Raw genomic sequence first — 24577 nt, forward strand, 5'->3', positions numbered from 1 at the left:
GTGTTCAAGGGTTCAGTTGGCAAATTCGTGAGTAGAAGGGCTCAGGTGACAAACTGAGACAAGTACAAGGGCCTCCCAGACCATTGTTCAGTTTTGTATAAATTCATTTATACATTGTAATTTGTATAATAGATATGTATTTGTGTAATTATAAGTGTATAAGACGAAAATATATGTATTTGTATATACACTTTTCTCTCGCTTTATACAAACACAAACGCATTTTATACATGTTATAGCGAAATGTATAAAATGGCTAATTGTATACCGAATCAGATGGCAAAAAAATGGAATGTTTGATGCGAATTACAAATAAAATAAACTATAGCTATAACATTTAATTTGAATTAATAATTTGAAATTTCATACAATTTTTCCATCTTATAATGTTAAAGTTATTTTACTTAAATATTACTTTAAACTATTGTTTATAACCAGAATGTCGTTTAATTATGCTTATAGGTCTTATTAAAAGTCGATCAAAATAAACAAATTTGATTCTTTTTTATGATATAATTTACAAAAATTAAAATGATATTACAAAAATGATAAGAAAAAAACAATATCAAAAAGTGTATTCAGCTGCCGGGATTTGAACCCGGATTCCTAACAATTGGGAATTCCTACAGCGGATTTTCTGTTCACTAATTATGCAAATGATTAAAATATTTAAACCCTCTTTCTAACAAAATAAAATGTAAACTACATATGTATAACCTCCAAGGTTTTTCTTTAGCCAATCAATACATTTTATCTTTTCACGTGGCATGCTTAAATCCGTAATATTAAATGATATTTTGATATAACTTTAATTTAGGATCATAAAATTGAAAAATCTTCTTTATTTTCTTAACTTCATATCAAGTCAAATTAAGTCATTCCTTTTTAAACAGAGGAAAAATAAATAAATTCCTTAAAATAAGAAAAATATAATGACTTCATTTTGATTTTCACCCTTCAACGCACTTCATCTTCGGCCCAATCCTCATACCCCCTTCCCCCACATGACAATTAGGCCTTATATTTTTTCATTAAGAGTCTGTTTGATATTGCTGATGTGAACCCAGAAACACTTATTTTGAGAAAAATGACATTTTTTTTAAAAAAAATAAGGTGTTTGACAAACTTGTAAAACTGCTTTTAAATGGAAGCTGAAGCAGAAAAATATTATTTTTTAAGACTAAAATGTCCCTTCCATATATATATATATTTGGGTAAGTTCTATTGATAACTTTATTTTTTATAATAAATTTTATATTTTATTTTCATTCATGTATTATTATTTTATTTATTATTTTACGTATATTTTGCAGAATTAAAAAAAAAAAAAAAAAAGTGGCAGGACATTTGTGGTTAAACATGTAAATCATTGTGTTTATTCAGTTCTATAGGAAGTCGGTATTCTGACGTTGATTTTTCTATTTTTTTAATAGTGGATTTAGAGTTTACAAAAATAAGTCAATTTAGCCTTGCATATTCAAAAATGAATGAAAACAACTAAATTGAATCACATTCTAGGGTTTAAGATTTAACAAATACAAGTCGATATCCCCTATTAGGGACAAATATGAATGCCTTTTTATCTCTATTAACACAGGAAGAAATCGATTTGCATTCTAGTATTTAGAGTTTATAAAAACAAGTCGTTTTAGCCTCGCACATTCATAAATGAATGAAAACAACTAACTAAATTGATCCACATTCTAGGATTTAGAATTAACAAAACAAGTCGATTTACTCTAATAGAGACATAGACAATTATGTTTTGTCTCTATTAACACAACAATTGATTCACATTCTAAGGTTTAGGATTTACAAAATCAAATAGATTTAACCTCGCACATAAATGAAAACAACTAAATCATAACATAAATCATATTTAAATCAGGAGGTGCTTAAGATCTAATTAATAGGTTTAAGATTAGAATTAATAGAGACATAGGCAAATGTGTTCGCATTCTAGGGTTAAAATAAAGGATTTAATAGAATCTAATTTAAAGTGATGAACAGAAAAAATGGTAGAGATGAGAATTGAGATGAGACAAAAGTCACACCGAATTACAGAATTTTTACTCTGGAAATTCATGGTTCAAGGCCTAATACAGAGATATATAATGTTGGGCCACACTTCACTTTTTTTTTTCTAATACAAAGAGATATTAAATGTTGGGACACGCTTCACAGTCTATATGTGAAAGTTGCTCTAATAAAAATAGTCATTTCATTTAATTTAACTAGTTTCACGGCACGTGCGTTGCACGTGTGTATCGTATATATAGTGTATGATGTTGTAAAATAGAATTAATATTTCTAAATTAAAGCATTTTAGTAAGTAATTATAATTGAACGAACATAGGTCAATTGTTTTTAAATTATTAATGCATATCGTCATAGGGTTACTTGTATTTTGAGATCAAAATGATCAGATATCATTAAAACATTTCAAAATACATTCAACGTTTAAATATGGATGAAAGTGACATTTCTTTAATAATATTATTTCTTACTTCACTCAATTTTGCAAACAAATCTAACCAACAAAATAGAAAAAAAAATTCCATTCAAAAAATGTCACCAATAGCCTTTCATCTTGAGGTTATGAACATAAATGATGTACACCATTCAAGTATAAATTTTTTTCGTAAATATTAATACTTGGAATTTAGTATGTGCATGACAATTTAAATATTTTATCTTTATATGTAACATATTTTTTACAAAATATTATTACTCAGTTAATATTTTGTGTAAGGTATAGAGAGGTAATTTTATCAAAACAGTGTACTTGGTTGTTATCATGAATGATGGTTATATATACTTTAGTAGAATAATTTAGTTTTAATATATTAATAAAATCACCATGGTGAAAAATATTTCATTTCATTAAGTTTCTACCTTATCTTTGTTGAATTGTAGTCTTCTCCTTTTTTCTGCCGCATACATATCATATAATTGTTGTCTAATGAAAGTATCTAGTATATATCTTATAGAAGTTGTATCATGATAATGATATAAAATATTTAAATCTTTTAATAATAAAAATTAATAGATGAATAAAATTTAAAGTACTATTTATAGAATCATTAATTTGATTTAAGATCATTTTATGATCAATCACTATTTTCTTATCTATTTTTATATAGCTAGTAAGGAGTGTATCTTGTGACATAAAGAAAAATTATATGGAACAATACATAGCCAATGAAGAAGAAAGACGAAAATATATGTTCACGCTATATTCACTCTATTGTTCCATTTGATTTAAATTTCTTGTCACCAACACTTTACATTCTCCGTTCATTTTTACATACATATCGATTAAAAAATAATTATTATCATGGCTCTGTTATCATATTATAAGTAAAAGTGAAAATCTATTTTTGAAATAGTGAATTTAACATCAAAACTAATAATTCAATGGGCTACGTTGATATCCATTGTTTTAGCAAAATTAGGAAGAAACTCCTTCATGTGAGGGAAAAGAATAAAAATATAAAAAACAAACAAGAAATATCTTCCCCAAATCATATGCCTTTTTTCATATCTGTTCAATATTATTGTCTCTCCCACAACTTTTCGTCACTGTTTCACCAACTCTTTCTTATGAGATACCTCAAATTTCGTTGAATTTCGAACTTGATCAATTTTTGCTATAGACACATTGGACCTAAAAATAATTAGGAAAAAAGATTGAATCAACTTGGGAAACAAAATACAATTAGATTACAGACCAAAGCAAACAACATTAAATAAACGGAAAAGGACCTAAAATATCCTTAAACTATTGGAATTGGTACAAAATACCCTTCGTTAACCTATTGGCTCCATAATACCCTTGACGTCAATCTTTAGGGCCTATAATGCCCTTGTTACTAACAGCCCTTGTAACAAAAATAATTAAAACATTCATTTAATACATGGCATCCTATGATTCGTTGAAAATTTGATTAACCTAAACAGATCAAAATCCAACCCAACCCGGATCCACCTATTAATCTCTACCACCCAACTACAAACCCTGTCTCATTAACAGTTGGGTCAACTACGGCACGTTCAAGTATACAGAGGACTGACGTGTTTCTTCATTTCTGCCTACTCCCAGATGAAAAGTTTTTGTTGACACATGCTTTGCTAGAGGCAGAGCAACTCTCAAGATGGGAACAATTGCAACAGGTTTCCTTGGATTAACAAATTCCACAGATGCAACACTCGTTGGTCATTGGATCTTTTCTACTATAGTAGGCAATCAATCTCTTGAATCTTCAAACTTAAACAATCTACCAAGATCAGCTATGGCATTCTTGATAATTGGGCAAGGCATCTGCTCATTTCGAAGAATCGAAATGTAGTGCTTAATCAGAGGATATGGCGAAACAAACACCAACATTATATCATCAAAAACCACTGTGTTCTCCGATGCCATTGAACGAACCATTTACCATACTCTTCTTTCCAGTATGATTGTTATCGAGAATTGATTCATCCATAAGGAATTCCAACATTGATTCATCCATAAATACAGACCTGCCCCATCAAGTGTGCTTGCTGATAAAAATGTACCTTCGTAAGCTCCACCAAGATGTGCACCATCGACAACAACTACCGGTCTGCAGTAATCGAACCCCCTCATCAATGGTCTTAAGGCTATGAACAGATACATGAATTCATCTTCCACTGACTTGTGCATCCTTATATAAGAATTTGGATACACATTATTCAACATGTATAGGTATCTTGGCAACTTCTTATATCTATATGATGGTTTACCCCTTAGCATTTCTAGTGCACGTTCTTTAGCACGCCATGCTTGCTGGTAAGATATTTGAACCCCATAGAATTCTCTAATATCATCAATTATATCTTTTGGAGTATGAATTCGTTTATGATTGACCAATTTAGGAACAGTCACACCACTAACAAACCCAAATGTTGCTTGGATTTTGGTTAGTATCCTATCCCGCACTGGACATGTATGTTCACTATTAAAGTATCTTACTTTGAAAACATCAGTATTTTTCCTACATGAAGCCTTCATAGTCCAACCACATTCAATCGAAAAGCACACCAACACATAGCTGTACAATGTTTTTCATCATATTAATACATATAGCAGTTACATTTTATATGACATTAATGTATCAACAATATTAACTACCATAACGCATAATATCACCATACATTTAAATTTCTAATTTGTTTCATACATTACGCATAAATCAAAGTTACAAAATGTATAGGATACATTACGCAACTCAATTGTGTGCGCTTCTTGCATGTATCATCTAATCAACAAAAAAATTACAACAAAACAAAAGCACCATCACACAGCTTCTAAGAATAATACTGTATTAAACACATTAGAAATTTAAATGTATCATCCGATGTAGATCTTAAAATTAAAAACATTAATTCAAAATTCAGATAAAAAAAATTCTGTATCCCTTGTTGTACCTTCGATACATGTAATCTCTCCGCATGTTCCATCAAAGCTATGTATCTCACCGCCAATTTTATCCGTTGTATCAATACATAATGGATACATTGCAAAACCAGGCTCACTTTTTTTCACTTCTAAATATAGTCTAACACCCATGTCGTTCTTAATTTTCATCGGACATGAATTACCTTCTACGATGTATCGAATTTCAATATTTTTTCTTACCTCATCGGTCTCTAACTCGGCTGTAATGGCTGCCTTGAGATTCATAAATGAAATTGATTGTCCAATAACAATTCCATCACTTTTGTATCCTTCATAATTAACTTCGCTAGCCCAAATTCCTGAATGCCTCAACAAAATAGATATATTCATCTTGTATCAAGTTTCTTTTTGAAATTATGATTTTTTTAACATCAATGGCTTTTCAAAAATCGTCTTCAATGGAGAAGATGTATTTTTGAATTTTGAAATTGGTGATTCTGATCCCTATTAGGATATGGAATGATTATGATTAGGATCAGTTAGGCGTAAATCTAGGATATTAATATAACTAAAATAATTTGTACGTTTTTTTTCCTTTTTTAGTGCAACAACAATTTGTTTCTGATGTATCGTTTATAATGTATCTTGGTGGAACCAATGTATCCGGCTGCATCCATTTACAAGGGATTTTTGTAATATAGATATTATTAGGGATATGATGTAATTTACATATTAGACTATGGGATTCCTTTAATTTTTACATGTATGGAGTTTTTAGTTGGGGCGGGTATGGATTAATAAGTGGATCCGGGTTGGGTTGGGATTTTGATTTGTTTAGATTAATTAAATTTTCAACGAATCATAGCATGCCATGTATTAAATGAAAGTTTTAATTATTTTTTATATAAGAGTTGTTAGTAATAAGAGCATTATAGGCCCTAAAGATTGACGTCAAGGGTATTATGGAGTCAATAGGTTAACGAAGGGTATTTTTGTACCAATTCAAATAGTTCAAGGGTATTTTAGGCCATTTTCTGTTAAATAAATTGAATGAACTTAGCAAACAAAAGTAAAAAGAATTAGGGATCTTAGCAAATTTAAAGGCATCCTTGAGTAGATCTAGTATCATAGTCATTTCTTTGTCGCTTAGCCCAAACAAACACTTTATCTGACACTCCATAATTTTAATAAAAACTTCAGTTTTGAGTACTCAAACAATCACCATCCAAAATGAGTCATGAGTGGCACTCATACTTAACCTTCTAAGTGGGCTATAACCAACAAATGCAAACTCCAACTTATATTAGCTAACAATTCAACTTATGAAATACGACTATAGTGTGGAAACTCAAATATTATTAAAGTAAGAAATAAAATCAACTAGAGTCTATTACATATCACGTCTCAAAATCTAAAATTCATCACATTAAGGACATCTAATCTCAAAATATCATGTTTAAGAGTATCAAAAACATCAGAATAGATAAATAAAATAGTCTGTGTTTGAAAACTATGAATATCATGCCACAACCAAGGGAATCCAAAACGAGATAGAATGAATAGCTCACCCTAAAATCTGATGTGCTGGAGACTGACTAGAGCTGGCGACGAGTCGAACTTGTTGATACACTTGTTGCACTCCACAAAAGGAAAATTGAGAAAAATACAAGTAAGGATCAGTACTAGATAACATGTACTGAGTAAATATCATCGCAACTTAAAATAGAATAACAATCAATTATAGCACTTAGCAAGTGGTAAGCAACAAGCAACATGAACAAGTAACTACATCAATGAAGCAAGTATGTAATTAGCCAACAATATCAAGAATATACATGAGGACTTAGGTCTCCACACCACGCTCTTTTGGTAAATGAGTTCTTTGAAATTGAGTATACTAAGTTATTTTGATATGTTTTCATTAAATGTTGCCGTGCAGGAATGTGACACCTGATCCAATAATATAGTTGATTAATCATTCTTTATCATCATTTTCCACCTTCTTAACAATATTTCATCAAGCCTTGTTTATTCAAGGCATCACTTTGATAGAGTAAGTTCATGATTATGAATTTTACGGTCTTGGGATTACAAACCAATCACAACAACATATAAATCATCCGAACCACACCAAATAAGTACATAGAAATATTTACAACATTACTTAATGACTATCAATCACTATTAAGAGTCACTCTATCACATAGAATAAACCATAACCTACCTCAATCGAAGAACTGAAGTCAAGCAATTGTTGATTCCCTAATGTTTTTCCTTTCCTCAATGTCTCGGAACGTTTTCAATATATCAAGTATACAATATTCGTAAGCAAATGAGTCTGTAGGCACTCATATTACTATATTTCTAGCCTAGACTAAAAAAAGTCACTCAAACATATAATCAATTTCCTAATTTTTTATGCCAACTAATATATCAAGTCTCATATTTCATAAATTTCAAGCCTAGAATTAAGTCTCAATTTTCTCCAAATATCATAAATCGAATGATATTTATATAATATAATATATATATAATATTTAATTATATATACCAATATATCAAAATTTGAATCATAATATGATAACTAAATAACCATAGTTAAATGAGTAGTTCAAAATTCTGATTTAAATTTATGGAAAGGTTCTTTTTAAAAGAAGTAGGTCTAGTATTTGTCATGACCTAATGGGTCGTTACATCAAATACCACTTTACCAACCGTTCATTCCAAACGGTCAAAAGAAAGGCGAGGGTAAGAAAGGGTACATGACTCGACGAAAAAATGTGGATATCTTTCGTGCATATTAGCCTTAGTCTCCCAAGTGGACTCTTCAACCGGCTGATTCTTCCACTGAACCTTGACAGATACAATCTCATTTGACCTTAACTAGCGGACCTTTCTATCTTGAATAGTTACATATTCCTCCTCATAAGACAGATTCTCATCAAGTAGGACCTAATCCCAACAAATAATATAATTTTCATTACTATGATATTTATAGACACATGAAATACCGAGTGTACTCCAGACAATCCTGGAGGCAAAGCCAACTCATAGGCCACCTCTCTCACACGTATAAGAACTTCAAACGTCCCAATATACCTCAGACTAAACTTACCTCGCTTATCAAACCTCATCATACTCTTCATGGGCGAAACCTTCAGCAACACTTGCTCTCCCTCCACAAACTCCAAGTCCATGATCTTCCAGTTTGCATACTCCTTCTGCCTGCTCTGAGCTGCTAGAAACTTCACTTGAATGAATTTCACCTTATCTAACAATTCCCCCAAAAGATTAGTACCCCAAGTCTCACCTCAAATGCATCAAACCAACCATTGAAAGACCTATATTTCCTTTCATACAATGCGTTAAATGGAGTCATATCAATACTTAAGTGATAGCTATTCTTGTACGAAAACTCTGCCAAGGGTAAGAACTGATCCTAATGACCACCAAAATCTATCACGCACGCACGAAGCATATCTTTCAGCATTTGAATTGTCCGCTCAAACTGTCCGTCGATCTGAGGGTGAAATGTGGTACTAAGATCCAATCTAGTACCTAACTCAGCCTACAAGGTCCTATAAAAGTTAGAAGTAAATTGCATACCTCTATCTGATATGATGAAATTCGGAACTCCATGCAATCGAACAATCACGAGGATATAGAGTTCTTACCATCCATGGAAAATATTTCCATTCATACCAAACACACTCTAAATATGTACTTTTAGAGGCAATTAACATTTTTTTTAAATGTCCCTAAAGTCTATAGCAATATTTGATCTAATGACAATTAACTATTGCGGTTAAAGACTTTAACATTTTTGGATAATGTACATATTTATAGTCGCTAATTTTTTTTCTTATAATGGTTGAAGATAGAAATCTTCAGTGTTGGTTTGTCCGCAAATATTTAACACAGCCGTACAGGAGTACTAACATATGTGAAATCATCTTCTTCTTTTAAAAAAAATAAATAGCCACGAGTTATAGTAACAAATTTCCCATGAAAAGTTTACCAACCCGCTAAATATGTAATTTTTTGTAAATGTTTTTAAAGTCTATAACGATAAATATTAGATACAATAGTGACAATTAGCTTATGTTGACAGAGGCTTTAGTACTCTTTGTTAATGTATATATTTATTGTCATCAAAAACTATTATTGTCGTAGTGAAAAAGTCCTTTCTAATGTCCCATAGGATAACCATACTGACTTGACTTCCACTTTAATTATTGAATTAATTCCCAATGTTATTACGTGAACATAAGACTATACTTTAATGTCAAAAACTATATTTTTAAAAAGGATTTACATCAAATTATTCTAATTTATCATGATTATAAGTTACCTACCGAATGAAAATACCCATGCATTAATAAACTATCATTTAGTTATAAGAATTACGTGGAGATCAAGGGCGGCTCAACGTGATTGGGGGCCTAAAGCAAAATTTTGATTTTGGGCCTAAAATATAAACAAACTTCATGTACGTATTTATTCAAAATTTATTTTTCTTACATTATTTAGATGAAAATTATTAGTATTTTAATATTGTTTTTTCAGTAATTAGTTTTAGGTAAGATTTGGAAAAAACATCCTTTCAGTGAGGCAATTATTATATGAATTGTTAACATAATTATATAAGTAATAAGTTGACAATATTAAATAAAGATAAGAGTTAGAACCATAGAATTTGATGCAAGAAGTTGATGACTTGGTATACCCATTTTAATATGGTTGTAGTAATGCCTGATACTAAAATTAAAAAAGAAATTAAAAAAAATAAAATTGTAATTCACTTTGTTCAACACTTTTCACTATTAATTCTTATTTTTAACAAAGTACAAAAGATGTTAAAGTGGAAATATTAAATAAAGATAAGAGTTAGAACCATAGAATTTGATGCAAGAAGTTGATGACTTGGTATACCCATTTTAATATGGTTGTAGTAATGCCTGATACTAAAATTAAAAAAGAAATTAAAAAAAATAAAATTGTAATTCACTTTGTTCAACACTTTTCACTATTAATTCTTATTTTTAACAAAGTATAAAAGATGTTAAAGTGGGTAAAATAATATATTTTTAAAAAAATTATACTTTTTATCATAAATAATCAATTAGTTCTATAGCAATTTTAACACATAATTTATTCTTGATAAAATTTGGGGCCTAAGGCAAAAGCCTTATTTGCCAAAGCATAGAGCTGGCCCTGGTGGAGATATGTATCACTTATTTAAAACTATATAAACATTGGGCACAAGTAAATTGTATAAACATTTTATGTTAGTATTTGCTTACTTTTTCTTATCAATTATCAAAGGATATTTTGTATAATTATTCAATATACGATATTCATTGGTTCTATTAATCTAAATACTGTAATTTGATTAAATTTGATAGATTTGCCCTAAAAAATAAGAAGTTAAGATCCAGGAGAAATAATATCAACCAATTGGCATCCCTCCGACGCATTCGTTATGATTATCTCATACCTCCTTTTTCTTTTCGTATGATTTTACATAACTCAGTCAAATCATATCGCGTAAGCTTCATTACAAGAAACACCTTCCTACCATTATTTTTGTTTTATAAAAAAAGGGTTTTGAAGTCTATCATCAAGTTAATATGTAAGGTCCAAGTCACTAAAGATTGTGACATTTTAAAGTCATAAAAAATTGTGGAATTACGTATTGAAGCAACAATAGTCTTGAGCACGTGTTCCACCTCATTCCACGTTTATTGACTTTTGGGATTTTGACTCATTTCTCTAATTTGGATCTAATTTTTTTGTTGTTGGTTTTCACTTTTCAAGATATATTTTTATTTAAATTTAAATTGGCTGAATAAATAGCACATTTTAGACTACTTTAGATGATATTATGTTATATCTTAGAAAAATTACCGTCTTTAATTGAAACTATTAAATTAGGAAAGTGCACCTACAAAACAATAACCATTTTAATTTACTTCTCTATGTGCCCTCAATTTTCCCATAATTTTGCTTCATCATGATTTACCTCCTCTCTATTCTATCTTCTAATTTTCCTAGACTAGATGAGGAGAAGAAAAGTCAAATTTTCCATTGAAGAATTTTCAGATGAACCCTCGATCCTATCCGGCTTTTTCCTGACCAAAAGATTCTATATCAGCTACATATTCTTATATGTATTATGCCGAATGTATTATCAACTCATATCATTGATTTATTACAATACCAAGACCTTGAAGATATTGCATATCACTATATATGTCTTTGTCAAATTTAAAATCATTTACTTGCAAATGTCACAATCTTGATGCACTTCAACTTCTTCAATAGAAAGATTGAGACCATTTTGATTACTTGTCCATCACTTTTAAAATAAATACTACTTTGATATGAAATATATGAAAGTAAAGAAAATTTTGGAATTTTGTGATTTTAAGTTGAAAATATATCAAATATATTAAAATATGTTTTAATCTTACGGTTGTAAATATGTCATGTTGAAAACTGGAATAAAAGAGTTGTTAAAAAGGAAGAAAGACATTCTTTTTTAAACTAACTAAAAGAAAAGTAGGATAAACAAATTGAAACAAACCGAGTACTATTTTAGTTTGATAATAGCTTGTTTAGTCAAGTTTTTAGAAAAGTAAAAAAATGCTTACTTTACAGAGTTGAGGTGTTTGATCAAGCTTTTAGAAAAACAAATAAGTATTTTCAAATAGTATAAAATGTTTTTTTAGAAGTTGAAAAAAATAAATTCTCCAAAAAATACTTTGGGAAGCTTGACGACCAAATACAAATTTCTACTCCACTATTGGCAAGAATGATTTTAGATTGATTAGCAAAACACAAAACTCTATTTTTCGAAGAAAAAATAACTTCTGATAACAAACATTTTTTCCAAAATTAGTAAAGTTCGAAAATTTGATCAGGCTATTTAGAGTGTTAAAATTAGTATTTCACTCTCTTTTTCATCTTAGAATTTTTACAAATTTACTTCTTTATACTTAAAACTCCCTTCACAGAAATTTTGATTCCGCCATCGCTAGAAGGAATTAAATACTCTCCAAGCACTTGCTTGATACATTTCATTTTCAAGTGAACTAGCTAGCATTGAAATTTTGCCACTTGGCCATAGCATATGTCTATCTGGTAGTACTATTTTACACAAAACATTGGCCCTATTGTATTTTTTTTTCTTCATCTGAATTTTAACTTAAAAGATTATTTTCATGCATCATTAGGGATTAGATAGACCTTAATTATCCATTAAAATAGCCATATTTAAAAGACTTAAAGACTTGAGGTCAAGAATTGGATTAATAATTAGGTCAAGAGAGAAAGAGGTGAAAATCATGAAAATATCCATCTCTCTCAAGTCCTCCCTTATCCAATGCCTCCCTTATATATAATTTATATTCCGCTCAAAGGGTGGTGGTATAAATATAAATGTCCTAAGCGTTCATTTCAAGGAACACTATATAACATCATTAATTTTCAACCAACACTCAAAGCCTTACGGATATGGAAATTTCATCCCTTCATTTCCCAAATTATGATTTCTTGCTAGACGAATTTCGAATATGGGAATTTAATTCCGAGTTGAATATACCAAGAAGTTTGTCATCCTCAGAGACTACAAATTTCTTGAAAGGAAGTAACTACGATGGGGTGACATCATATTCCATCAAGAGAAAAGACACAGATCACAAAGAAGAAAAAGATGATGAAAAACATTATATAGGAGTTAGAAAGAGGGCATGGGGTAAATATGCGGCGGAAATAAGGGATTCAACAAGAAAGGGAATTAGGGTATGGCTAGGGACATTTGATACTGCTGAAGAAGCTGCTTTAGTTTATGATCAAGCTGCATTTTCAATGCGCGGTCCTTTAGCACTTCTCAACTTTTCAACGAAAAAGGTCCAAGAATCACTAGAAAATATTAATTTATTTATCGAAGATGGCTCGTCTCCAGCAGCTGCTTTAAAGGAAAGATATAAAATGAGAATGAAAAATGTGAAGAGGAGAAATAGGAAGAAGAAGATGAAGAAAACAGTTTTGGTTTTTGAAGACTTGGGTGCTGACTTGTTAGAAGAACTTTTATTAAATTCAACAACGTATTCAGAGTGATTTCAGAATTAGTAAGGTTTGCAAAAAATAAAATGTACATAAATTTTATTTTTATTTTCCTCTATGATTTTATAAGTGAGGTTTGTGATTGATAAAATATACATAGATTTTATTCTTATCTTACGAAACAAAACAAATTATTTCCCATAGACTATATATGAAATAATGCTTACAATTTAGTAAATTTGCTCCCCCACCCCTCCCATTTTTTTGTGGTGTAAAACATAAAATTCACTAAAGCTTCCAGAAAGCTGGCCGTCTTCATCACCGAAAGCAACATTATTGGAGGCCATATTTGGGAGAAGCTAATAAGATATTGACATATATTAGTGAGTGATGGGGATGTGAGAGGTAGCTCACTAGGGCACATATTGACCGGTTCGGTTCGACTTATCGGTTATCAATTTGTAAACATGTTAAATTATTATAGAACCATTAATATATTGACTTATTGATTATTATTTTATAGGTTATTGATCGTTATCAGTTCACTTATCGGTTTAACCATTAAAATTTGACACAAGAAAATCATTGAAAATAAGTTAGAAACAAGATGACCAACCGAATGGAACCATGCACATGAGTTGACAGATAACATCTTACTTAAAAGCAAACATTGTCACATTATAGAATAACAAAAAGTTTGAGATAGACAGAAATAAAAGTATGAAACGAAACTCTAAGTCAAGGAATTTATATACCAAATGGTCTGAATATAATTATTTAATTTACTATCGGATTATCAATTAATCCGTTAAGGAAAAAACCTCAAGTCATTACGAACCAATAACCTAATAATAAAAAAATTAATATCGTTATCAAAACTGCTAAATCAATAACTCATTAACGATAAATTAATATTTTTTTCGATTCAATTTAATGATTTCTCTTTGATTTTTTTTTATTATATATATATATATATATATAAAGTAATTAATTTATAATAAATATAATCATATTTTTTTTACATAAAAAATAGTCAACATTAGTTAGAAAATATACGGTAGCTATACACTGACTATACATTATAATACCCTCAAAAAACTGAATATAGTTTACCTATACATTAGTTATACACTCACTATACATTGTGATACACTCAAAAAGTTCAATATAACTTAATTATACATGAAATAGACACCAACTATACATGAAGTATACACTGATTATTCAATCATAACCAACGCAAAATCACATCTAAGCAATCCCTAATTTCATACATGAAATCTATCGATGTTTGAAGTCTTTCGATATATAATTTTCTTGAAACGATTCACATTAATTTAGCCGTACGTTAAATTTAAAAAAAAAGGAAAAACAATAAAGAAGAAAACGTAGAAGAAGGAGGAAGATGCAGAAGAAAAAAGACGAAAAATAAAGATTGCATTGGCCATTTTTTAGAAAAAAAATAATCAGCAACAATAAAAGTTTGATTATAATTTTGAAAACTCATTCAAACTCTGCATACACAGATCACGATTCTTTCTGGTGAGTACACCATAGGAAGCATCAACTTAACTATGATTAGGTAATTTATATATTACTAGTCATCTTCGGCGTAGTATTTTTTTTTTTTGGAAAGAAATATGATTAAGTAATTTATAAAAATTAAGGTATAAATAATGAATAAAAATTATGGTCTCACTTTTTGGATAATTTACTCTAATATTTTCCAACAAGAATAGCTTAGGTTAAAGAGGAAATATTTGGAAAAATTACATAAATACACATCTTATTTTATCATAATTTCTAAAATTTCTTCTTATTTAAAAAAGTTACAAAAATCCCTCTCGGATACATCTCTATCCTCTCTCGAATACATCCCAAGAGCAACTTTCACATATAGCAAACATAAAAATCATATTTATATGTTATAGCTACAGTTTGCATAATTGCGCTCCATAGCAAATTTTATGTTTGCTATGGAGCTTTTGATTTGTATAATTCGCTACAAACATCCAATTTTATACAAATTGTTCTGTTTTGTGTAAATTCATTTATACGTTGTAATTTGTATAATAAGATCTGTAGTTGTATAATTATAAGTGTATAGGACGAAAATATATGTATTTGTATTTGTATATACACTTTTCTCTCGCTTTATACAAACACAAACGCATTTTATACAGTTTATACCGAAATGTATAAAATGGCTAATTGTATATCGAATCAGATGGCAAAAAAAAAGAGAATGTTTGTTGCGAATTACAATTAAAATAAACTATGGCTATAGCATTTAATTTGAATTAATAGTTTGCTATTTCATACAATTTTCCCATCCATATACCCTCTCGGATACAACTTTATCCTCTCTCGAATACATCCCCCCCCCCTCCTCTCTTGAATACATCCCTATCCCCTCTCAGGTTCATCTCTCCCAAGTAATATATCGTTCACAATTTGTGAGCTATGTATCGGTAGGTTTAATTTCCTGATGTATCCGAGATCCTATAATTTTAAGAGGTTTTTATAATTTGAAAAAGAATAAAAATAAGATATAATTAGGTCTTCACACTATGAATTTTTTATATAATTTTTACAATGGTTTTATCATAACAAGGAGCCCATAATCAAATGTGGGTTGATTACATAAAAAGTTATACATAATAAAATATACAAAATCATATAAGTTGCAATTGTTAATAATGTACCATATTTAGTAAGTATTTTCAAAAATCGTAGTCATAGAAATTATTTTTTAACTCGACAAATAGTTGAGATTCATAAATTGAAAAAGATGAGAAATTAATTATAGTAATAAATAAAACCAAGTGTAACGTAGTCGTAATCAGGGGTTTACATCAATCGATTAGGTTTGGTTTTATGTATTATCAATTTCGTTTATTTGTTATTAGTTTGTGAACATGCTAAATCGATAACCAAATCAGTAAAATATTTATTATCAGTTTTCAATGAATTGATTTTTGACCCTTAACAATTCAATTTATTTATTTAATTAACCGAAAAAAATATTCATACAATCATACAGTGGCGGAGCCAGAAATTCCATCAAGGGTGCTCAAGAATTTTTTTTTAATAAGTGAGTTGAATGTTATTTGTTTAACCTAGGGATTCTACCATGAATAATCTCAACATTTGTCAAAATCAAATATAAACAATGCCGTTTTTTTCTTTTTGATGCATTGATTTTATATGATAAAAATATATGATTATTATTTTTAAAGTGAAATATTGATAGAACAAATGTGTCTAGTTTTACGAAACATAAATCACACCAGCAGAAAAAAAAATTCTTAAAAAAAGAAGATAAAACGCATGTATTGATTTTAGCTTTGGGTTTTAAAGTTTTTTTTTTTTTTGGTTAAAGGGTTTAAAGTTGTTAACATATATAAACACAAATTTTTTAAACCTAAAATATTGGCTTTTTTGTTTTCACCATTCGAAAGTGCATTATATCCTAGATAAAACTTAGGAATACATGATATCTAACTATTTAAAATTAAAATAATGTATTCATATATGTTACTCTATACTATTAAAATTGTAATAGTAATAATTAAGAAATTAAACTTGAGGAACATAATAATGGTGTGTGAGGTTGTGTTCTGCTCTCAAAATAAAACCAAAATAGTTGTGCGCTCACGAGATTCAAACTTGCGCACCTCGGGTGGAAATGAACATGCTTAACCACTGTGCCACGGAAGAACTTATGTTAAGGTTGTTCAACATTAATTATTTATCCCTTAAATTCAGAATTTAACCTCTCTATACGGTGTAATTTTCCGGCGAAGGGTGGTCAGCTGACCACCCTTGGATGGCTGTAGCTCCGCCACTGCTTGCACCCACCTCGACTAATTCCTACCTCATACCAATACAGGTACCAAGTAACTCTATCATATACTTCTCACCAAGGTAAAACCTCTATTATTAAAGTAGTACTCTTAAGTTAACAAAACTAAAGATACAAAACTATAAAACCAAATAGAAAAAACATAAGAAAGGAAGTACCTCTCAAAATAAAATTAAAAATGTTGTGCGCACTCTGTGGGATTCAAACACGCGTGCACACCTGGGGTGGAAATGAACACGCTTAACCACTGCGCCACAGAAGAGTTTATGTCAAGATTGTTCAACATTAATTATTTATCCCTTAAATACAAAATTTGACCTCTCTATATGATGTAATTTTTCGGCGAAGGGTGTTCAACTGACCACCCTTGGATGGCTATAGCTCCACCCCTGCAATCATATATACACAATGTTTACAAAATAGAAACAATAGCAAGAATAGAAGTGCATCATAAATTTGACATAAACACGTTTGTTTAAGGCAGAATTTTGTTTGAATTGTTTCCAAGTACTCATGCTATTAAATGAGGAAATAGCATTAATTGTTTGTGTTTGTCACAATCAAATTTAAAATTAAGAAGAAAGAAGGTAATACTAATTTTTATCGAGAAGAGAAAGATATCGGAATAGAGAGACTGGTGCGTGTTGCCTACTACCAAAAGTAATACTAAAATTTAGGAAATAGAGTTAGTAAGATATTAAAGTCACTACTATATACTTAGGAATAAAATAATAATTTTAATATAATCTTATTGAATTATTGATTTAACCACTAACCAAAATCATAACATTGAAAATCGAACAGATAACTCAATAAATAAATCGGAAAATGGTTAAATATACAATATACTATAAAAATAGTTTAAATATATCATTTGTTATACTTTCGACTTCCGTTATACTTTCAGGCCAAATATACTCTTATAACTAACCGAGGTACACATGGACGACTAGGATTACTCAGTTGAACCTACTAACCAACTAAGGCAGCGACATTTCACCTCAAAATATAGCAGCAAACGGTAAAAACTGTAGCAGAGTTTGAGTGGGTCAATGTTACTGATTAGGTCGAGTTATAATATTGGGGTGAGGCAGGGTGGATTATATCCGAATAGATCTATTTTTAATTGAATAGTTTTTTTAATCCTAGTCGTCCACTTGTACCTTTGTTAGTTATAAAGATATATTTAACGCGAAAATATAACGGAAGGATTATATTTAATCCGAAAGTATAACGAAAATATATTTAAACTATTTCCAATAGAACAAGAATACATTTAACCTTTTTCCATAAATAAATTTATAGAATTATTAACTCAACAACTATAAATAAATAATTCAATTCAATATTTTAAACCAATTTTTGCACACTCGTAATCGTAATGCTCAAGAGCCGGAGATCTTATGTTGTCCACTTATTGTGCGGAAGATGCCGTTACTTAGGCCACAGAAACACAACATAATTTAAGGCATCAAAATAGTTTAGGATTTAGAGGAATAAAAATAAAAATATTAGTTTTTCTCCAAAGCTTTGAAATAAAACTATAGTTAAAGTTGAAAATGAAAATTATCTCACTTTATTTAATTTAAATCATATACTAGTACTTATTTTATATTAGACCCTATATATATTCTATTTTTAATTCAATAAACAAACATCCATTAATAAAAATATATTTATTCTCGTTATGATTAATGATCAGTCCCGGAATAAGTTGTTAACTAACCAAACTAAGTCTTACTATATTAAATAAAATAAAATACGAACGGAAAGGAGAAGAATTGGAAGAATCATATGGTTATTTCACGGGATATCGAAACAGAGAATTTTCAATTAAAATGGATCCATCTGAACCATTGAATAATTTATCGAAAACGATGATGAGAATTTTGCACAAACTTAAATCACTGAAAATAAACCGAGAAATCTATCTTATTTCAATTCAACATGCACCGGTAGTAGTAAGAACTACCAATTACAGTATAGAGAAGTAAGCCTACAGAGGGAAAAACAAAACGAAACAAAACAAAAATAGTAACGACAGGAGTAATTAACTAGACTAGATCATCATCGATATGCCTACGATCATCTTCAGATCTAGGAAAGTTGGCCACAATCAGCCACAACAACTGCTTTCGAGCACTTACCGGAGCTAGATCCAACGGCCTCCGCTTTCTTAATCACATCCATACCTTCAACCACTTGCCCAAACACAACGTGTTTTCCATCAAGCCACTCAGTCTTCGCCGTACAGACGAAAAACTGCGATCCGTTAGTTCCAGGTCCGGCATTAGCCATGGAGAGGATTCCAGGACCGGTATGCTTTTTGACGAAATTCTCGTCTGCGAATTTGGAGCCGTAGATTGATTCACCTCCGGTACCGTTTCCGGCAGTGAAATCACCTCCTTGGCACATAAATCCTGGGATCACACGGTGGAAACTTGATCCTTTGTAGTGTAACGGCTTGCCGGTCTTTCCTACGCCTTTCTCTCCGGTACAGAGTGCTCGGAAATTTTCCGCTGTTTTAGGAGTTGCATCGTTGAACAACTCCATTACTACACGGCCGGCCGCCTGACCTCCGATGGTAAGGTCGAAGAAAACCTTAGGATTTGCCATTTTCTCTCTTCTAGAAACTTCTTTGGATTTTTACACTATGCTCACAATCTATGCTTCGTAATTGAGCTAGAAGGAGTTTATATAAGAAAATGCAAAACGGATAATTTGTGAAGAGATGATCTTAACCGTTGAATACTAACAGGTGTCAGCATCTTGACGGATGGATTTAACCATGGTTAGCTGAATATTTTACCAGAGTTAGTTTAAAGGATCACGTGGTATATGCGTTTATGATGCTATTGAACCGATTAAAGGAGGGAACATTCGGCCCATTTGTGGTCCACAAAAGCCCACGTCCAATGGGAACCCAGTCAGCCTTTTCTTTTTCGTAATTTAAACTTCTTTTTAAGGTATTAAAGGATAATCAAATTAATGACGTTGAATTTAGTTATTTATATTCTCTCCTTTTTTATTTATACGTTATTCTTACTAAAATAGATGTTTTTCTTAATAATTGTCATTTCAAAAAATCAATCATAAATGATATACTCTTCCTATATTTACATTTGAGAGTTATCAGCCCTTGAAAATATGCATTTGATCAACATAAGAAAACTAATTAATTAATTTTTATTGGTCAATTAATTAATCAAAATAAATTAATTCATGTTCATCTATTGAAAAATTTACTTTAAGAGAACACTAAATAAAGGTAACAATAGTAAACTTACCTAGTTTCTTAAGGAACGTGAAATCTAAAATTGTGACAACTAAATAGGAACCGGGGGAGTATTAGTTCTCTCATATTTATGTGGCTTGACTTGGCACACCAATTACGAATCAAATTATTGATAGATATTTTACCAAACTATCCCTATTAAATGATGTTTAGTATTAAGTCATGAAAAATGATTTGAAGAAAGAGTATTTAATGTTGAGGGTAAACATGAGAAAATATAATTGTGTTTTTTTAATATGTCAAAAGTGGCAAGTAAAAAAAACATTTTAGGAATAAGTGACTAGTAAAAGTGAACGAAGGGAAAACTCCCTCCGTCTCCACTATACTATTTTAGAATGTCCAACAATATTTATCCACTTTATGAAATCAATAGATTATTTTACACTTAGTTCCTAATTTACCCTTATCGTTAATTATAGTCATTTCTCTGTTACAGTTTTCAAGACATTGTATTTATTATATTCAAAGGGTGATATAGTAAAATTACCCTTTTATTTATAGTTTCTTAAGGAGTGTGCTAAGTCAATAGTGGATAACTATTGTTAGACAGAGGGAATATTTTTTATTTATGTGGAATTGAAAATTGATAAACAAATAATGTATCTTAATTCTTATGTGTTAAATTTTATACAAAATAATGAAAAGCTACTCTACTAAACATGACATTATATATATGAATAATTCATTTCTAGTCCGACGAATTTATAGCCTATATTATAGGACATGTGAATTCATAACTTTTCGATTGTTATGAATAATATACTTGGTTGATATTTATTTCGATTGTTAATTTGTTGTAGAAGTATAAAAGAGAAAAAAAGCTATTAATAAAATAAAATAAAGGGTACAAGAGAAAGCAAGAAAGATCTTAAAAAAAAGTTTTTATCAATATCAGATATAGTCTAACGAAAAAAAAGAAAATTCATTCATTACCATGTACTAGCTTACGGATATATAACCATATTTTCCCACGGAGGCATAATTCATTTAGAAGCTGGGTTTGGGTTAGGATTTTAAGTTTATAAATTCTTAATTTTGAAAAAGGCAGCTTACTAGGTTTTTTATATGTCGCGCATTGCATGGGTCATTTAGGGTGGCGTTTCCAACATAATTTTATACATACTCAAGGCTCGAACTTAAGACCTCTTGTATCGTGCACTGCTGGGGCCATGCGGGGTGGCATTCCCAATAGGATTTTATACATTCCCAAAGCTCAAATCCGAGACATCTAATTAAGGGTGAAGTAGTCCCACCACAACACATATATCGGTCACTTATGGATGTTGAAATATCTGCATATAGACTGCATGAACATACATCTAGATAAACCAAACATATTTCTACTAATTCACCACTCCATTAACTATGTGAATCCTTCTCTTTTTTTACCATTTTTCCTTTATCTTTCATGGTTTCACATTCTCAAGCACCATCATCCTTCAATTATACTGTTTCATACTTAGCAAGTTTGACATTGATTTCAACACATATGCAATAGTGCATGTTCACTTGTTACTTTCAACTCGAACTATATATGTAAATAGAAGTTTTATTAAACCATTTTAAAAAAACACGCACATACATTAAAAGGCACATTAACTAACTTCGAATCTTGAATCCGCCTGTATGTCTGTGCATTATTCTTTTAAAGCCCTCCTATGGTTTTTTGAAGATTGGAATCTCAGGGAATGGTTTTTTCAAGAGTGGTGGGATTGGAGGTAGAGTTGGCTTAGTGTAGGTTGGAATTGGAGGTAGAGGTGGCTTTTTGATGGATGGAATTGGAGGTAGAAATGGTTGTTTGTATAAGGGAAATGGTGGAAATTTTGGAAATGGTGGAAACTTGAAGAATGGCCAGAGGAAAGCAGAGGTGCATAAGGTTGTTGAGAATTTTAGATTTTCAACTGGTTTCAATGTCTGCTTTTCATTGTTTTCTGAATTGGTGAATACAATCTTGGAGGCTTCTATGCCATTGTGTGTTGGACATGGTGTAGCTGATGCACTATGGAGTTGTGCAAAACAATCTTCTTTCAATTTCCCATCTTTCACCATCTCTTTAGGAAGCAACACCTCGAATTTTCCGTCTTTGTTAAGTTCTCCCTCTCCTCTTGTTTTGATTGCTCCATTTCCACTCCTGCAGTTGATGGTAACACGAAGCCCTGAAAGAAAGAATCGTTATAGTCAGAGGCAGATTCAGAATTTGAAACGATGAATATAAGGTTTTACAAGCCTCAAACTAGTGGTATCACTACACTTGGTTATAACCATTAAAAAAAGACAATCTCAATGCACAGAGTTCAAGAAAGGTCTAGACTCTAGACCACATTAGGTCTATTGTATGCAACTTTTTTCTTGCATTTCTGCAAGAGGTTGTTTTTGGTTTTAACGATTACGTACCTTGAAAAGCATGAATGGTCTTTATGTTACTCTCTTTGCAATCAGCACATTCCCCAAATCCAACAACCTGAACTGTCTTGTCATCAGCATAGCAGAAGCTCACTGCAAATAATAACAAAGAAACAGAGACGACTCTGCCAAAAAGGGACTCATGAATCCCCATTGGGATCACTATGCTAAGGCAAATGAGCTCTTTTGCCAAAAATGTGAAGATAAGAAAAAGTTGATGTGTTGAGTATGTTTGATTGAGATGCTACAGGGTATATATAGTACAAAAAATGGTAACATTTTTTATTAGTTACACTTACAACCAACACATAGTTAAGCACATTCACATGAACTTTTGACTTGTGGAATGTTTGAAAGAGGTTTGTAGTTGGCAAAAGTTAAGAAAAAATTACAAATATGGGTGAGTTGTTAGATCAAAAGTTATTAACTTCATTCAATGAAGTATCATCCAACTACAAACCTCGTCTGTTTTCTATTTCTAAACCTACTTAGCGGTTCTCATTTATGTAAATTTTGCTAAAATTCAGAGTAATTATATGTGAACTTTTGACTACTTTTAGTGGAATTGCCATTTGGAGTGTTCAACAAACACTGTAAAATCAATTGTATTTATAATTTAACATAGTTGGTTTGGTTTGATCTTTTCTCAAATAAAAACTGATCCAAACCGAACCAAATTGGCATTCTATCTACTACTGTACCTGATTTGTGTGTGTGGAAGTAAATCCTTTGTCTCAATTTAACTATCTTACTTTTCTTTTTTAGTTTGTTTCAAAACTAGTGTCTCTTTTTATATTTAATAAGTTTATCAATTCCAGCATTTTACATAGCTAGTTTAAAATCATAAAATCTAAAGTACTACATACATTTTTAATATAAGATAACAAGATTTAAAAGTCTCTTTATTTCTTAAACTACGTGTTCAATCAAACTAAGACACTTAAATTGGAACGGATGGAGTATATAGTAAAGAGAAAAAGGCAGGTATATTTTGATGAAATGGGAATTATTCGTCTTCTCACACTCTCCGTGAATCAATGGACATTTCTTAACTAATTTTTCTTGCTATTAACTTCAAAATACTCATACTTATGGAGTTATATGCATCATCATGCATATTATATTGCACTTGCCACTTAAGACTATTACTATACTCACGACGATTGCAAATGTTAATAACTGAGTTTAAATTTTATATTTGTACATATTTAATAGATTTCTTTAGACAAATACATTTTTTGAACAAAAGTTACTAAATTCGATCAAACCTGTATTCAGACTTCTAACTCCACGCCCTACGTGTAGCTTCGCATGGCCCTAGCTGACCATTTCTATAAATTTGTGCTAATAGATGGCATTAGATGATTACAAAATAAAAATAGAAGTAATAAAAAATGTGTTGCCTAAGATCAAGTCAATGATCTTTAAGTGGATAAAAAATTGTCATAATTCATGCTATGATGAGTATACCCAAGTGAAAGAACTATATTTTCTTGAGTAGCTTTTTTCGCAGTCACCAAAATGT

At 30.4% G+C, this 24577-nt stretch overlaps 3 protein-coding genes across 3 annotated transcripts; 1 reads left to right on the forward strand and 2 right to left on the reverse strand.

Annotated features, from left to right (window-relative positions):
* Positions 1 to 12921: 12921 nt before the first annotated feature.
* On the forward strand, positions 12922 to 13543 carry LOC107059006 (ethylene-responsive transcription factor 1B-like). The gene has a single exon (XM_015305372.1). It carries the CDS (start codon positions 12938 to 12940, stop codon positions 13541 to 13543), a length of 606 nt encoding a protein of 201 aa, XP_015160858.1. The 5' UTR covers positions 12922 to 12937.
* Positions 13544 to 19258: 5715 nt separating this feature from the next.
* Positions 19259 to 20016, reverse strand: LOC102600807 (peptidyl-prolyl cis-trans isomerase-like). Its single transcript, XM_006367270.1, has one exon. It carries the CDS (start codon positions 19968 to 19970, stop codon positions 19452 to 19454), a length of 519 nt encoding a protein of 172 aa, XP_006367332.1. The 5' UTR covers positions 19971 to 20016; the 3' UTR covers positions 19259 to 19451.
* Positions 20017 to 22189: 2173 nt separating this feature from the next.
* On the reverse strand, positions 22190 to 23335 carry LOC102603047 (proline-rich protein 4-like). The gene is made up of 2 exons (XM_006367277.2): positions 23044 to 23335; positions 22190 to 22805 (listed from the first exon to the last, which is right to left on the reverse strand). Exons 1-2 carry the CDS (start codon positions 23204 to 23206, stop codon positions 22306 to 22308), a joined length of 663 nt encoding a protein of 220 aa, XP_006367339.1. The 5' UTR covers positions 23207 to 23335; the 3' UTR covers positions 22190 to 22305.
* Between the last annotated feature and the right edge of the window lie 1242 nt (positions 23336 to 24577).

Source organism: Solanum tuberosum, unplaced genomic scaffold, assembly GCF_000226075.1.
Source record: "Solanum tuberosum cultivar DM 1-3 516 R44 unplaced genomic scaffold, SolTub_3.0 scf00755, whole genome shotgun sequence".
Taxonomy (NCBI): domain Eukaryota; kingdom Viridiplantae; phylum Streptophyta; class Magnoliopsida; order Solanales; family Solanaceae; genus Solanum; species Solanum tuberosum.

Excerpts from the sequence above, each read along its gene's own strand:
- LOC102603047 (XM_006367277.2), bottom strand. The coding sequence starts at position 23,206 with ATGGGGATTCATGAGTCCCTTTTTGGCAGAGTCGTCTCTGTTTCTTTG. Across the intron at positions 22,806-23,043 it reads GACCATTCATGCTTTTCAAG|GGCTTCGTGTTACCATCAAC; the intron begins GTACGTAATCGT and ends TCTTTCTTTCAG.
- LOC102600807 (XM_006367270.1), bottom strand. The coding sequence starts at position 19,970 with ATGGCAAATCCTAAGGTTTTCTTCGACCTTACCATCGGAGGTCAGGCG.
- LOC107059006 (XM_015305372.1), top strand. The coding sequence starts at position 12,938 with ATGGAAATTTCATCCCTTCATTTCCCAAATTATGATTTCTTGCTAGAC.